Raw genomic sequence first — 13,718 nt, 5'->3', positions numbered from 1 at the left:
GAGAGGCACTGTATCTTCAGCCCTAGATTTCTATGACAACAGGTCTTACCTGCTGTTTTGGACGGATCGGAGCTCTGGGGGTTTGTCAACTGTGGTTCATTAAATATCAAGGAAAACAAGTTTTAGAAATATTTGCTGTTCCTTCTTATAAGTGCTCCTTCAGCTTTTACCCACCTGGAGCTCGTGGTCACTGGAATTGGTGGCAAGGCTATGTTTAGTTCTGTTTTTCTTTGGTTAAGAATTTGGCACCAACCAGGATTGGGCAAATGCAGAAAAGCACTAGTGCATCTACTGGCTCTGAATGGTGGGAAAAGCCTTGGTTCACCCACATAAAGAACATGCTTAATATTCTGGGTGCTTCAGTGCTGTGGGAAACCCCCAGGGAGAGCAGCTGTGCTGTCTTCAGTAAGTTAAAAAAGAAAGCCAAGATGCGAGTTTGGGATTATCTTCTGGTTGATGCCACCAATTGCAAATTAGGCTTGGATTATTTTGTACATAATCTGGAGATTGGCGCTATAGAGTATTTAAATTTAATCGCTCTGGATTTTGAAAGATCATTGTATATGCGGCTGAGACTTGGAATCCTTCCAGTCGCCTCTTCTACTCACTCTTGGAGGGAATCAGCTCTGGAAATGTGTCCTTTATGTGGGGTGACTAAAGAAACTGTTTTGCATTTCCTATTGTTATGTGACAAGTTCCTACAATTGAGACATACATACTTCAGACCAATCCTAAAAGAAGCCGGCATTCGCTCATCCAAAATTGCAATGATTTAGTTTAATTCAATGTCCACTGGCAAACGTGATATTTGCAACCACACGATACAGCCACAGAGTGTGGCTGCTTAGAAAAAAGGCTCTGAATTATTCTGAATTTGTCTAATCCGCAGGGCTATGAGAATTGCTGTCCCTGTTTTGGATGCTCAGATACCATTATGGCAGATAATTGGTTGTAATTTACTATTAGGTTTTGAATATCGCCACATGTATTTTCATGGTTTTATCTAGCTACTTTATTTTTACAAACTGAATGATTGTTGTATTCCTGTTTTTTAATGCAATGTATGTATGCTTTCATGGTCTCATGTATAAGAAGAAGATAACTCATAAGCTAACTGAAATCTGGAGGCTCAGAAAGACAGTAAAATAACCTTAGATTTCGTAGGTATGTGCCTACCTTGTTCATTATTTCAGCATTACTCTTTGCCAAGACCATTTCAAGAGAATCTGTCACACTGGTAAATTTGACTTTGTCAGGATGCTGGCGATATTTGTTGTCACTTATGATGATTGAAGCTCTCTTGTTCTTTTCATTATCCAGTGATCCAGAGGGAGACCAGCCAATTCCCCTAAGCCACTGAAGGTCGGCCTTATAAGCAAGCTAAATGGTAGGCAGATGAAAATCAAAGTTAATATTCCATATGATCCACCATAAGGAGCGTGGAATCAAGTGTTTGGGGCATCTACTCACATCACTCTGAATTTCGTATGACTTTCTGGCGTGGACCACATTGCTTTGGTCAGGCAGACAGGTCCAGTTGTGCAGCCGATTTCTGTAGTCAACATCACTGACCAAGGTCTGACATTTCTTGGCCAACAGGATGTCCAACATGTCGACTGGCATGTTGAAATTGGTCCTAGTCTTCTCAAAGTCTTTCTTGTACTCCCGGTCACTCTGGATCTTGGCCACGTGCATGGCCCACACAGACTTGGGGTCGTCCTGGAGGCTGCGGAATCCCACGTGGTGGCCCTTCTGCTGCCGGTAGGCCGCTTTATATTTGTACTGGAACAGAGATTACATTATTATTACTTGCCTCCACTTTACAAACTGGACCAGTTTTCCATCTCTAAAATGTAGGCTAAATACAATTTAATTGCGTTATTCAGTCCAGTGTGCATTAATGTAAATACACGTTTTCATTGAATATGTTACTTGAACTTACATTTTCTATAGGTTGATAAGGATTATCTACAAATGGTGAGGGTCAGTCATCTCAGAATGGAAAAGAACGAATGGGGACACTGGTAGCCGCTACAATAATTTGCCAATGTAAAGTCCTATACAACCAAAGTTCGTACAGATGTGGGTTTAATGCTGCGCTTATCCAAAGCATGTGGATGTCCATGGGTGCGCCACTTACATCGCTGGCGATGTCCCTGGAGGCTCGCGCTGCTTTAATCGAAATGGCATCAACGCGGAGGTCATATCCCTTCTTCTTCAGCTCTTGGTATCCTTCCTTGTAAAGTTTCTGATGGAAAACAAAAGGCGAAGTTTCATTTGCGTGTGAATAGTCCCAGAATCAGGGTCTGACTCATGCACCACCCATGAAACATTAGGATGTTTTGCTGGTTCTATGTCCCTTCATCGACGCACATTTATTTGAAGTCATTTATGCTGAAAAAACTCATTGATTTTTTTTACATTTTTTGTTTTGTGGGTTGTCCCCGCAAGCTCCCCTTCCCTTTACTATTATCCATGCCCTCAACCCCTCCGCACCCCTTTTAACCCCGTACCCCATATACCTCGAATAGTTTTTTCAGAGTAATCTTTTAATTCAAAATTACTTCATAAAGACACCTGTCGATGAAAGAATGCGATACCGTTTTGCTTCTAATCATGCATAGTCCATTTTCAGAAGTCGGTGCTGAAAAGCAAAACAACTTACATCACTTGTGTTAATTAAGTTCACTTTGGCAAGAAGGATCTCGGGAGTGTCTGGCATGATGTGGATTTGAGTCTTGTCCTTCTCCCAGGCTTCTTTGTAAAGTTTCTATGAGAAAAGAAAAATGTAAGTGCTGACATCGAGCAGATAGTCTGCTCTTAAAATTCCTACATAAACGTGTACTTCAGTACTTACTGCCACCCAGTGACAGGAACACACCAGGAATTTCAGCATAAAATGTTGGCATAAACTTATTTCACCTATCCCATAAACGTAAATATAGTGCATTCTAATCAGTTAAGAAAATTAACTTATTGTATCAAATTTACACAATTTAATTCTAATACATATTTACATTTATTTGTACACGCTTACAAGTTTATTTTAGTGACTTTTTTGTTTCAAATGACAATATAAGTTTCATACCATTCATAAATACATTTTTTAAGACTTCATTTTTAACTTTGAATTTGTCATAGGCTTACATATATACGTAATATGTATTTTTCAATGTGCACTACTTATTTGCTTATTTTCCTAATTGACTAGGTAGCTTCAAGGCGAGTTTGAAGCAAGTAAATATGTTCTACTGTATGTTTAGCATTTTTTGTATTCAATATAGAATGTCAGCATTTAGGTTAAGTAGTTGGAGGAAAAAAGACACACCTCCAGCTTCCCCCAGATGACCGACCAACATTACAAGGTACATACCTGTGATGTCTATTTTCTACGGGCTAAAATCATGTGTTTGCCCATGAGTATAGTATAATTAAGGAACAGAGCCCACTCACATTACTCTGCTGCTTGGCATTGTTCTTAGCCAAAACAATCTCCATGGAGTCCGTCACGCTGGTGAATTTCAAAGTGTCGGGGTGCTGGCGGTATTTCTTCTCGCTCACAATCTGCATGGCTTTCTTGTTCTTCTCGGCTTCCTGAGAACCGAAGGGGATCCAGCCCACGCCCTTCATGAACTCATTGTAGTCTGCTTTGTAAAGGTTCTGCAATGATGTGTAACGAGGGTCAATGGTTCATCGAACAAAACAAACACACGGTGGTGCTGTACATACTGTAAATTATCTATGCTGATGTAACTTTGTATTATTCATGACCCTAAGTAAAGGTCAATAAGCATGCACTATATTAGTTAATTCATATTTAATAACACGCTTAATACCGGAGACCAGTTTCTAAGTACAGGATTGGGATTTGAACCTGTGTTGCCTTGCTTCCAGACAAACGTGTTGCCCCTGAGCTATACTCCCAGCCCTTTTGCATGTCCGCTACAGAGATTTGCATGAAAGACATGCCAATCCACCCAGCAATCTACTCGACACCAACCTCAGGCTGCTCTTACCTAAAAGGATGCTATGTAGCTTGTAGGGATTTCTGCAATTACATCTACTGTATAGTATATGATATAATCAAAACCTTCAGTGATTGGTTGAAATGGTTCATGCCCAGGCTTAGACTGCATTAGGGGCTTCATTGTTTAGCAGTACACGAAGCTATGCCTGCTTTAGGGTGCCAGCTGAATGACTTTGTAGGATGGGAATTTAGAACAAGCTACTTACTTCACTCTGTATATCATAAACCTTTCGGGCTTGAACAAAGGCAGTCTGGTCTGGCAGACAGGTCCAGTTGTGCAGGCGGCGCCTGTAATCTATGTCACTGACCAAGGTCTGGCATTTCTTGGCCAACAGGATGTCCAACATGTCGACTGGCATGTTGAAATTGGTCCTAGTCTTCTCAAAGTCTTTCTTGTACTCCCGGTCGCTCTGGATCTTGGCCACGTGCATGGCCCATACAGACTTGGGGTCGTCTTGGAGGCTGCGGAATCCCACGTGGTGGCCCTGCTGCTGCCGGTACGCTGTTTTATACTTGTACTGAAATTAAGAAAATCATGTCATCCAGTAAGTACACGAGTGAAAGGCAAGGCTGACAGCAAGAACTCATGTTACAAGTACCCAGTGGGTTTATATAAGATGTTTAAATGTATGGAGATCTCTGTAAGCATTATCTGCCATCTTACTGGCCAAAATTAAGCTAAGGTCTGGAACTTACAGGAGACCTTGCAGCTCTTGTGTAAATGATGGGAACATGTATGACCTCTATGAAGGGTGCATATGTGTATATATAACCATGAGGTGTTCAATCACGTGTTGTCTGTTTGCTGATCTCAGAATACAACATTCATTTATTTAAAGATGAATTTGTATATGCTAACAGCATCATAGTAACACATTGGGCCTCATTACAAGTATGGCGGAGCAGGAAACAATTGGTGGTAACAGAATTACCACCAATATTTCTGCTCTGCCATACTACGAGTATGGCCCTGGAGTGGAGGATAAACCTCCAGAAACAAGCTGGAGGTAAATCCTGCAACTCTCTTCTTAAAAATCGGCAACATCGGCAGAATTGCCAGGGCGGGATTACTGTTGCAGTAATTCTGCCAAAAAAGCCCTATTCAGTCCTATGGAATTTTTTTAAAAATGGGGACTTACCCCACCCCCACACTTGTAATCTGTCGGTAATACCGCTGGACCAAGTGGCAGTAACAATAATTTAGTTTCATGGTATCTGGGAGGATTTACCGCCCAGATACCACCAAACCCGCAATTATTTTTCTTCTAGAAAAAAGCTTCTTTGTATGCAGTTTTTATGAACCCTATTTGGATTCTTTTGAATGAATATGAATTCCCTATGGTTGCCGTCCAACTATTAGAAAGAAATGGAATCATGTGCCAGCTGCAAGGATGCTGTATTTATGCATTAGGCACTTTATCGAGCACTCCTGTGGAATAGGCAATGGCCCTTTCATTGTGGGCTCTTTCTCGCTTGCATGTGGCTACAGAATCATGTACGTAAGAAGCTGCAGCATTTTATGGTGTTTTATTTATGCATATTTATTGACGCCCTTTCAGCTTCTAATGTTATTTTAATCGAAATAAAGAATTGTGAATGAATAGAAGTACTCATTCTTTTTGTATATGTTTAGCCAAAATCATTACAATAAACAATAATGAAAACAACCGTAATAAACACACATCTTAAAACAGCCCTTCTAAAATATCCACGATCATTTGTGAGCTGAGCGATGCTTCCCAACGAGAACATCTATGGAATGCATCACACATTCCGAACAAGGATCACTTACGTCACTGGCGATATCCCGTGATGCTCTAGCAGCCTTAATTGAAATGGCATCAGGTCGAAGGTCATAGCCTTTCTTTATGGCTTCCTCCCATCCAAGCCTGTACTGTTTCTGAAACAAGAAAGCAAAACAGAATGAGCAAGTGAAGTGCACGCATCTCTTCCCACAAATCTATTGAGTGATTGAACAGGAAGCAAATCATCTGACCAGGAAGACGTAGGGTCACAAAGACACTTCCGTTGAATGAGGACCATAGCATATATCATTTGAGCTGTCAATGCACAGGAGCTCCAAAATACATTTGGTGAACTCATAGTGTACACTCCTAGTGTGCTTCTTTGGGGTGAAACACAGAGTGTGTGTGTATCCACAGGTACTCTCAATAGGATGAACCAAACTATTAAAGTAAATAAATACAGTTTATCTGGGAAATATCTCCCAGGTGAAGTGCAGGTCTAGCAGTTAGATCCACACTTCCTACCCTGTGTTGGGTGTCAAAGAAAGTAGGGGCCCCCAGCTCAAACATTCACTCAAGACAGGTTTACAGAGGGGGAACAGTCTGGGAGTGGTTTGGATCAAACTTCCTTGGGTGCGGATCACACCACAACTACACCTCTGCCAGCTACGGATGGGGTTTCCTAGTGGAAGGGCTCTACTCCGCCATGAAACACTACTTGCTGTAGGCGCATTATAAATACCCAATACATAAATAAATTAACAAATTAACTCAACTACTATTGAAATTTGGGGGAAACCTTCAATACAAAAATAATGCACCAAGTACACAATCCTCCAGAGAGGGCTTTGTGGCAGTTTATGATGCAAATGGAGGGTGTGCAGTTGTTTGCAATGACCAATGTGTCAAAGAAACCATGTAAACAAATAGTCACCATGCTCCCTACTGCCTTTAAAACTGCAGACACTGGGTGGTCTTCAGTTGTTTCACCTGCACTCATTCATTATCATTGCTCCTTATGTTCTGTTCTATAGTCGCTTAAATAATGTACTACTACTACTATGTCTTCCATCTGTCCTGCTGAGGGGTCATTCCATGAAATATGAGGCAATGTTGTGACCTGTAATCTGTCCCCTTTGCTCCAATTTCAGGGCTCTTGGTTTCCTATGAATAAAAAGGGTAACCACCATGGACGTGCCAGTCCTTCTCTACCATGACAAGTTTCTATGTAATATCCTTATGACCTTCTTGGGCTGCGTATGAAAGCGCGCGGGAAGACCTCATTTTAAGACAACATATAGGGGATGCCCAGGCAGGGGACTGTGACTCTCATGTGTCATGACATTCACAGGGCAAAGATAACATAAACTGATGGACAGAGACATGTCCCAGCCCCGTGCAGTGACATCTAGTTATACTGATAGCCCCGTTATTAGTTTGCTAATTAATAACCGGGGGTGGGGAGAGGGCTTTGAACAAACCTAGTTCTGTCAGCCAACAGGTCCAGTAATTAATTCCACCGGGAGGATTGGGATTTCATAAAGTAATGCCAGTCCACCCAAGTGGATGGGAAAAAGAGCACATCAGTCCGTTCCCACCACCCCATGCCTGACCATTCCAGACCAGTTTATCATAGGTGCCTCGACTGGCAGGAGGCAGTCATCAGTTCTCTCCTTTAGGGACGGGTATCTATAACCCACTTCCTGGTATTGATATTGATATTTTATTTCTATCGCGCTCGTACACAAGTGTTTCAGAGCGCGACAGGTAGGTAGAAGGGTCAAGCGCTGTATGTCTTAGCACGGCCCACTAGTGACTCCCGTGAAATCTTCTCCATTGTAGGTGGAACGTTGGGTGTATGCCAGCACTGCACTACCAGCTCTGTAACAGCATTCAGAACTGGCTTTCTTGGGGAGAAAGGGGGTGAGACCGAGGGCTCATGAAGGTGACCGCCCAGGCAGTGTGGCTTGTGTGTTCCTCCCCCTTTACCCGATGGGCTGTGTGGGACCTAATGGTGTGTGTGAGAGAGCTCCAGCCCATGGCTCCAAAGTCAGACACTCTTTGTGTTCCCTCTACCCTGCGTGGGAAGGTTCTGGCCACATGGATGTCTGGTTGCCAGGAGAACCAAGAGAGCAGTGTGCAGTGCTGCTGTAGTCAACTCCTAACTGAAATAGGTGTGGCAATGTGAAACGCTGAGGAGTAAACGTTATGACTGGGCGGTAAAGCAGCGTAGTGTAATGCAGTATGTGAGCACCACACTCCGCGGGTAGAGGGTTCGTAGCACTATACAAATGCTAAATTATTATTATTATTATTAAAGTCTGTTTTATGCTGTAAAAGACAGGCAGAAACGGGGTCCCAGAAGAGCTGTCTGGGGGCCAGAAGGGGGTTAACTAGCATATAGGCTCCATAGTGACCCCAACCCTTTCTTGACAGCATAACCCTGCAGAGTTGTGTCTCTGCATGTTGGTTGCATAAAAGGGCATGTTTTAAACCTGCATTAATCTGCCCTTTGAGCTGAGTTTGGGGACTTTGGATATCCTTTCCTGCACTCTTATTTACTGGCCTCTACACACACTGCAGTGGGGAGTAGAGGAGGTAGGAGTAATCATGCTTGTCACAATAGGAAGTCAAATCTATCTGTACTGAGTATGAGTGTGTCTGGGGAGTTCATAATGAAAGGGAGGAGACTTTCAAAGGAACATAACTCGCGTATTCCAAAAGCCGATTAGCCCCCCAAACCATCGGAAAAAACGTCTACAACACCTCACTCAGTTCCCAGAGTCCAAGCAATCTTGGCTAGTAGTCAGTGGAGAAGAAACAGACTTCAGAAAGATCGAGACACTGATGTTTTGATGAACCTAAGGCCTCTAGTGGACGTTCGATAATCCATGAATCCTAATGTCTGCCTGTCCTACCCTCACTCACCCTGACAACAAAGCCAGGTAAACACCCTGGCGAGGGTCTCGCTGATCTGAAATAGCATCACACAAGATCAATCGCCAGACCGTTAGTCTAATGAAGACTGGCTTTAGCTATTCAGCTTACTTGCACAATGTAAATGATGGGGAAGAATAAGGGGGTGCAAGCATGCACTACTGAGCACCCACCTCCAATGTCTCAGGGTGACAAACTGTCGCCCGTATAATCTAGTTCAGACCTTAAAGTATAGAAACCACATGTTGTGGACTTCAGAAAATCATCTTCCCTCATATGCCAGTTCTGTCCTTGGGGGGAACAGTCACAAGACCTCTGTGCACTGTTGAAGGCGACTGAGAAGTTACAGAGAGGCACGGGGGCACGCACAATGAGGTAAAAGTTGCCTCCGGGCTATGAAGTGGGTTATAGATCAGGTGAGCAAAAGCAAGTCAAGGGATTCAACTAAGCTAAGCGAGAGAAGGTCAATGCAGGCCCATTCCTGCGGGCGATCAGCGACTCATGACTAGTCCTATTCAGCCCAAACCACATCCTATCCCAGTTTTAGCCTGAGAGGGAATAGGAGTGGTAATGTACATGCGGCTGGGGGCAAGGTACACCATAAGCATGTCTGAACCACCATATGGTAAGTAGGCGTTAAAACGTCGGATTTGTAAAAGCAAACTTCCTGAAATATCAGACAAAACACACAAGCCCGATTAAACAACAAGTGAGATGTGGTCAATGTTTATGTTGTGATCCCTCTGGGGGCTAATCCTTGTGAAGCTCTGAGCAATAAGGTGTTGACTTCTCTCACCCGTACGCTGGGCCCAGGAATGGCCAGGACATGGAGAGGACTGCATGTCGTGATAGAAGCAACTTCCTGCAAACAGTGTTTTTGAACAAAGCATTGAGGCATAAAGCTTCTGAACTGAAAACAGACATGGATTTCCCGTGTCTTGGCAATATATCCCATAATATACAACCCAGAACTGAGTGAACTGGGTAGACAAAGGAGACAAAACCTCGAGCCAATCTTTTTGTCTGACATGGAACGGCCAGTGGATCTAGAGTAACCAGAGACATAAACCGCAGTAAATTTACTGTTAGGAGCCTACCCTGGAAAAAGTGCACATTAGGCCGCAAAAATGACTCAAGTCATTGAATGCCAGAAGAATTATAATTATTATAATGTTTTTTTATGACGCACTTAATACTGAAGAGGTTTCTAAGTGCGGACCCGGGATTCAAACCTGTGCTGCTCTGCGTCATCTTGCGTACAATACGAGTGCGTTGCACTGACCTATACTACCCGTGACGAGGAATGAAAACTTGGGGCATGTAAAAATGTTGACATTCAACACAAGCCGGAACTGCCCAATGCACCATCAGTCTGGTAAATCCCCGGATGAAAGCTTTTGCCCATCACTTGTGTATAGGCGCGTTATAAATGACATATCATATCACCCTTAAACGGCTTAGTGTTTTGTACATCCTGTTCACTTTATAAAGGCTTTTGATAGCACTGCATATTTATCTATCAAACAGACACGCGGATCACTGAGCTGAACTCGGCTGAGATGAACACACCCCGTCCATGATAATAATAATAATTTAGCAATTATATAGTGCTACGAACCCTCAGGCATCTGAGCGCTGCTTATTATTACCCACGGTGTGTGGTGCTCATTTATTGGCCTCAGAAGGATGAAAGGCTGAGTTTGGCCCTTCCGGGTTTCGAACAGGTTCTGCAAAGATGTCAAAGCGAGCGCTCTACTTCCTGTGCTATCGGACCAGCTATATAACAGATATACCCAAGTTACAACAACTTATTTAGGAGAACTGGAAACATTACCTCAGAATCAAGTTAAGGGAATCCAAGTCACCAAAAGGATCAAAACAGGAATCGTGTATTTAAGAATGAGGCTACTGACACAATAGGCCCCGTGACACTCTGACTCTAGACATAAAAGGGCTCTCCCAATTGGGCTTGAAAAAGACTCCTGAGGTCGAAACACGTGTTGGCTGTTATGGACAATAAGATAGTTGTGAATTGAATCACCACTATTCATCAAGGACTCTGGGTCAGGAATAATCTACCAATTATCCTGAAATAAATCGGTCCAGCCATTACCTATGTGCAAGACAAACAGATGTGGACAGTGTAGACTATAGTTGTTATGCTGTAAACCTGCTAAAGTAACACTGCCTTATGTTTATGTATTTGCCTCAAAGCTTAGATTCCTAAACGTAAGAGAATTTAGGCGGTCCTGCGGCAGTCCTGCCTACTTCCAGGCAGCCTGCCACTGCCCTTTAGCTAACGAGGACTGTAATATTTTAAATACTGTTAAGTTTTTATTGCCACCATCATTATGAGGGGGGGTGTTTACCTCACGGGATAATTTGTAAATAATACATAAGGTAAAAACCTGACAATTATGATTTGTAAACAGCCGAAAAATCGGACACCAAATGATTTTATCCCAGCCCAAAAGAAGGGTGCACTATTAAACTTTGGCCTAAAACATGCAGGGTACTCCCACCAATATTTTTCACAAAAGTGAAAGGGAGCTCATTCATTTCACTTCTGGGGACATGGTGACACTATCTGGCGTCTGAATGTCTGCAGAGATGCATACATTCTAAGGATCTCGCGGCACTGCGGTGCGAAATTGCCCACATCATGGGTGGAACGGGTGCTTCAAAGCATTATAATTCATTGCCCAGATTCCTGGGCAAGACAACCATTCATTCCCCTGTGCCTGCTGGGAGCAGATGCATGGAAGGTACAATGTGCAAAAGGGTCACGAATGACCTTGTCATGTCGTCGTTTTCCACGGGACAGCAAACATGTGAGTCGCTGCTGAGCTACCTGCCCATCCTTGCACTTCCACAAAGACTGAAGGCATTTTCTTAAACTAAAAAATACAGGTGGGGTGAAACAAAATACTACATGCAGTAATATGGTGACAACATGTGGTATTTCTAGCAAACAATCTTTAGGATCTTGTTTATATACAGTATGCATGTCATGCTTGGTATCATAGTTCAGACATCAAATAATCATTGAACTTCGTAGACCCTCTTGTCGTTAAATAAACAAATAAATTAACATTGTTGTCCGGGTGTTGCAAGTCATCGAAACTGGCAATTAACAGGCTCACTTATCCCCTCAAAATGTTTCCTCCTACTTGCACCCGAAAGGATCAAAGTTCCAATTGAACGGAATTCCAGGATCTGCCCCCCCAACATAACTTTCCAAAACTAACAAGGCAAAAGGTTGACAAGCTCTTGGGATCAAAAGCTTCAGGAAAGTATGCTGGCCTGGATATATCCCTAAGGATAAGCTAGATCTCATGTACCGACCATCTTGCACACAATGGCTGGGCATTGATTTCAGATCACCTGGTCATTGTGTGCCCAATTCACGCCACAATGGGGATAAAAGCGTGACCCTTGTTTGCAGATACTGCCTGTAGGCCTTACCTGGCTGTAGGTGGTCTTGTTCTGTTTGGCCAGTAGTATTTCCGGGGTGTCGGGCATCACATGAATCTTGATCTTATCTTTCTCCCAGGCATCAGTGTATGAATGCTGTAAACAGAAAAATGGGAGAGGATGTTACAGGATGTGCTTGGATGCGATTAGGTAACAGGATTTTCATGGCCTCCAAGCGCTGCGGCGGATCTGGAAGAGAGTGGGTGGGTTTGGTTATTTGGGAGGAGAGGGAAAGGCAAGATTGCACTGCTTTGTGTTGGGGTTACAGATCGGAAGTACCCTGGGTTTGCATACTTTTGCGCTTTCTAGCTGGGAAGAGTAGGATGCATTAACGGCTTTGTATCCAGAAGGACAGCCTTGTCCCTATACTGTTGGCAGGTGTCAGCCAGGGCTTAAACATACCAGATGTAGTTAGAGGCATGAGTTTGTGATTCTCAAAGAGGTCATGTGTCAGTGGTTCTTTTGCTTTTGTGTGTGGGGAGTAAGATGGAGAGAAAGTGAGAGTTAGTCAAAATGCAGGGAGTGCTCTTTGGGTTTCTGTAGTGCTGTCCCATTATTGGTCTTCCTGTTGATTGTGTTAAACCAAACAGGAAGCAGGAGGGCTGGAATAATGCTGGCACAATCTCCCCTATTGCTCCTCCCACTTCAGCTACAAGGGTGTGCTCCATTTTGTATTTGCATGTAGTATATAGATTTCAGCATGCCATACAGAGGCTTGCCGTCTGCTCAACAACAGGGATTTAAAATACTGATTTAAAGGTTAATGCAGAAATGGCAGTGCTCATGCAACAAACTCTCCAGTGTGATGCAAGCAGACAGGCACTCCAGCGTGCTGTGGCTCCGCCAAATTGAACATTGTAAAATGTTCCGTAACAATCCATAAGTGCCACGGCAATGTGCTACTTTATGCTTTGTGTGTGTCTGCACCGGCCATATCTCTTTTCTACCCCGGGGCAGGGCACTGGGTGATGTTTCTGTGCACTAGAGCAAAGCAGATAATGGCAGCTAGCTTTTGATTTTCAACTATTTGTGGCAATAGTAAGCGACCACACTTGATGGCGACCGTCACTGCTTCCAAAAGAATAGAGGAGTCCATTTCATGGTAATGAGAACTAGCTGTATCGTAGTTCCAAAGCCCTGCTACCTGCAGTATTCCTTGCATTTTGCAAAACTGATAGTCGTGGTGCTCTTGTAAGTGATGAGCGTACTAATGCACAGACCCATTTCGAGTCGAGATAAACCAGCAAATCACTTGAAGACTCAAGGGACTATGCTCTATATCCTAGCCAGACCACTTCAGGGTTTTTGGGCATGCCATACAAGGCTCCAAATATTACCAACACTCTCAGTCTGGCCACCTTCACACCGCCAGAATTACGGATGATGAATGATATTAAGTACTTGTAATGGTGCAACCTTTATTGCTGTTCTTTGGTCATGTAATGAGGATTATTGGGGCATTTAAGGGTGCACTTGACATGTGACAGCTAAAACCTAGCTTATAAATGGACTCATTTAACTACCTATTAATTTGG

The 13,718-nt window shown here is 43.3% G+C and overlaps 1 protein-coding gene across 30 annotated transcripts in view; it reads right to left on the bottom strand.

Annotated features, from left to right (window-relative positions):
- The window catches only part of NEB (nebulin), a 359,744-nt gene that overhangs the window by 217,011 nt on the left and 129,015 nt on the right, over window positions 1-13,718 (bottom strand). For all 30 annotated transcript variants that reach the window (XM_069616457.1, XM_069616464.1, XM_069616462.1 and 27 more), the window contains 8 exons: window positions 12,175-12,279; window positions 5,820-5,927; window positions 4,234-4,545; window positions 3,454-3,660; window positions 2,666-2,770; window positions 2,141-2,248; window positions 1,471-1,782; window positions 1,177-1,380 (listed from right to left, as the gene is read on the bottom strand). In XM_069616457.1, the coding sequence (XP_069472558.1) occupies window positions 1,177-1,380; window positions 1,471-1,782; window positions 2,141-2,248; window positions 2,666-2,770; window positions 3,454-3,660; window positions 4,234-4,545; window positions 5,820-5,927; window positions 12,175-12,279 (1,461 nt within the window). The remainder of the gene's footprint in view (window positions 1-1,176; window positions 1,381-1,470; window positions 1,783-2,140; window positions 2,249-2,665; window positions 2,771-3,453; window positions 3,661-4,233; window positions 4,546-5,819; window positions 5,928-12,174; window positions 12,280-13,718) is intronic.

This window comes from Ambystoma mexicanum, chromosome 9 (assembly GCF_040938575.1).
Source record: "Ambystoma mexicanum isolate Mex_15411 chromosome 9, UKY_AmexF1_1, whole genome shotgun sequence".
NCBI lineage: Eukaryota > Metazoa > Chordata > Amphibia > Caudata > Ambystomatidae > Ambystoma > Ambystoma mexicanum.
This window is presented reverse-complemented; position numbering and strand designations above follow the sequence as displayed.